The 1,498-nt window shown below is 38.9% G+C and overlaps 1 protein-coding gene across 1 annotated transcript; it reads right to left on the reverse strand.

The window, feature by feature from the left end:
- On the reverse strand, window positions 1–1,224 carry LOC106298351 (NAC transcription factor 29-like). The gene is made up of 3 exons (XM_013734458.1): window positions 970–1,224; window positions 610–890; window positions 1–481 (listed from the first exon to the last, which is right to left on the reverse strand). Exons 1-3 carry the CDS (start codon window positions 1,136–1,138, stop codon window positions 113–115), a joined length of 819 nt encoding a protein of 272 aa, XP_013589912.1. The 5' UTR covers window positions 1,139–1,224; the 3' UTR covers window positions 1–112.
- Between the last annotated feature and the right edge of the window lie 274 nt (window positions 1,225–1,498).

A 1,498-nucleotide genomic window follows, 5' to 3' on the forward strand; every position in this document is an offset into this window, starting at 1 on the left:
TACGCTGAAACAGCTTCATTTTATAATTAAACATGTTTTCGTTTCACATTCAAATGGGTCTTTTTTACAATTTTCATGTACCAAATTAACTTTCCAAGATCTCTTTTCACCACTAAAACTGGAACGTCATACTAGCCTGGCGATGATGGTTCAAGATCTCGTCTTGGTTAACCTGTAGATCACCAAACCATCCAGACTCGTTCATGCCGTTCGAATCAAAATGTTGAAGATCGAACGGTGTTAAAATGTGAGAGATGGGTCCCATGTAATCCATTTCTAGCAAATGAGCAAGCGAACACGTTCTTGGAAGTTTTGTCGACGTCATCATCATTATCTCTTCCTCATTTCTTCTTTCAGCTTCGTTTGTAACAGCTGCTAACGTCTCATCGATTTGCACATCATCCATGGAACCCTCTTTTTCATCTAGAAGCTTCCCTGCTCCTCTCTTCTTGTAAATCCTACATAGTACCCATTCATCTAACTGCAAAAAAGAACATAACATTTTTTTTTTTTTTTGTAAACTAGAAGAACATAACATTATTGACAAACAGTTTATAAAATGAACACATAAGTTGTTGTTGTTGTTGTTGTTCAGTTCTCTCTCCTTACCCTCATTGAACCCTTAAGTTTGGTTGATGCTTTACGTGAATCGTGGAGACGGTACTCATGCATGATCCAGTCAGTTTTGATCCCTTTGGGAGGTCGGCCTTTGTAGAAAACGAGAGCTTTCTTGACACCCACGTTACTCGAACCACTATGAATTGCTTTGTCTGTACCGGTTGCTTTCCAATAACCCGAAACAGCGGCCCGGTTCGGTCGGACTCCGTTCGGATACTTTCGCTCTCTCGGGCTGAAGAAATACCATTCGTTTTCTCCAAACTCTGTTAAATCTGTAAGCAAGTAAGAGAGTTAACATCAAAGCCAAAGCCAGAAATCTACAACTGAGAATATAGAATAACCGGGTCGAACCGGGTAATTGCCATGGGTCGAACTTGTAGATATCTACTTCTGGGATGATGGAGACAGGGCATGGCTTGGACATGGTCTGGTTTCGGAGATAGTGAACGATGAGCTCTTCATCGGTAGGATGAAATCTGAATCCTGGAGGGAGTGTAGTAGAATTGGAGTTTATTTCCATGATCTTAGGACAACTAGAAGAATCTAATGAAACAGGAAGTGTGTTTTTCTTTTTGTGTTTGATGTTTTCAAGGTTTATGAAATGTTAGAAAGGCGAGAAGGTTGGGTTTATATGCTTGAGCTTTATGTCGTTTAGTGTGCGTCACTTCTTTCTTATTGGTTGGTACATTGCCATTTAAATATAACTAATCTTTTCCTAGGAATGTCCTATCCATTATCTCTAGTCACCTATTGCTTTTCTTCCATATAATAATGGGATTATATAAAAAAATTGGAATGGGCATCGAGAGCAGTCACGGTTAAACAGCTTAAAAAGGAATTTGAGTTAAATAATGTTTTGTTTCATGATAATCATGTGATC

Source organism: Brassica oleracea, chromosome C6 (genome assembly GCF_000695525.1).
Source record: "Brassica oleracea var. oleracea cultivar TO1000 chromosome C6, BOL, whole genome shotgun sequence".
Taxonomy (NCBI): domain Eukaryota; kingdom Viridiplantae; phylum Streptophyta; class Magnoliopsida; order Brassicales; family Brassicaceae; genus Brassica; species Brassica oleracea.

What these genes read in the sequence shown, in the direction of transcription:
- LOC106298351 (XM_013734458.1), bottom strand. Translation starts at nt 1,138, where the DNA reads ATGGAAATAAACTCCAATTCTACTACACTCCCTCCAGGATTCAGATTT. An exon ending in CGACCCATGGCAATTACCCG is followed by an intron (nt 891 to 969) that starts GTTCGACCCGGT and finishes ACTTGCTTACAG; the next exon opens with ATTTAACAGAGTTTGGAGAA. An exon ending in AACTTAAGGGTTCAATGAGG is followed by an intron (nt 482 to 609) that starts GTAAGGAGAGAG and finishes TCTTTTTTGCAG; the next exon opens with TTAGATGAATGGGTACTATG.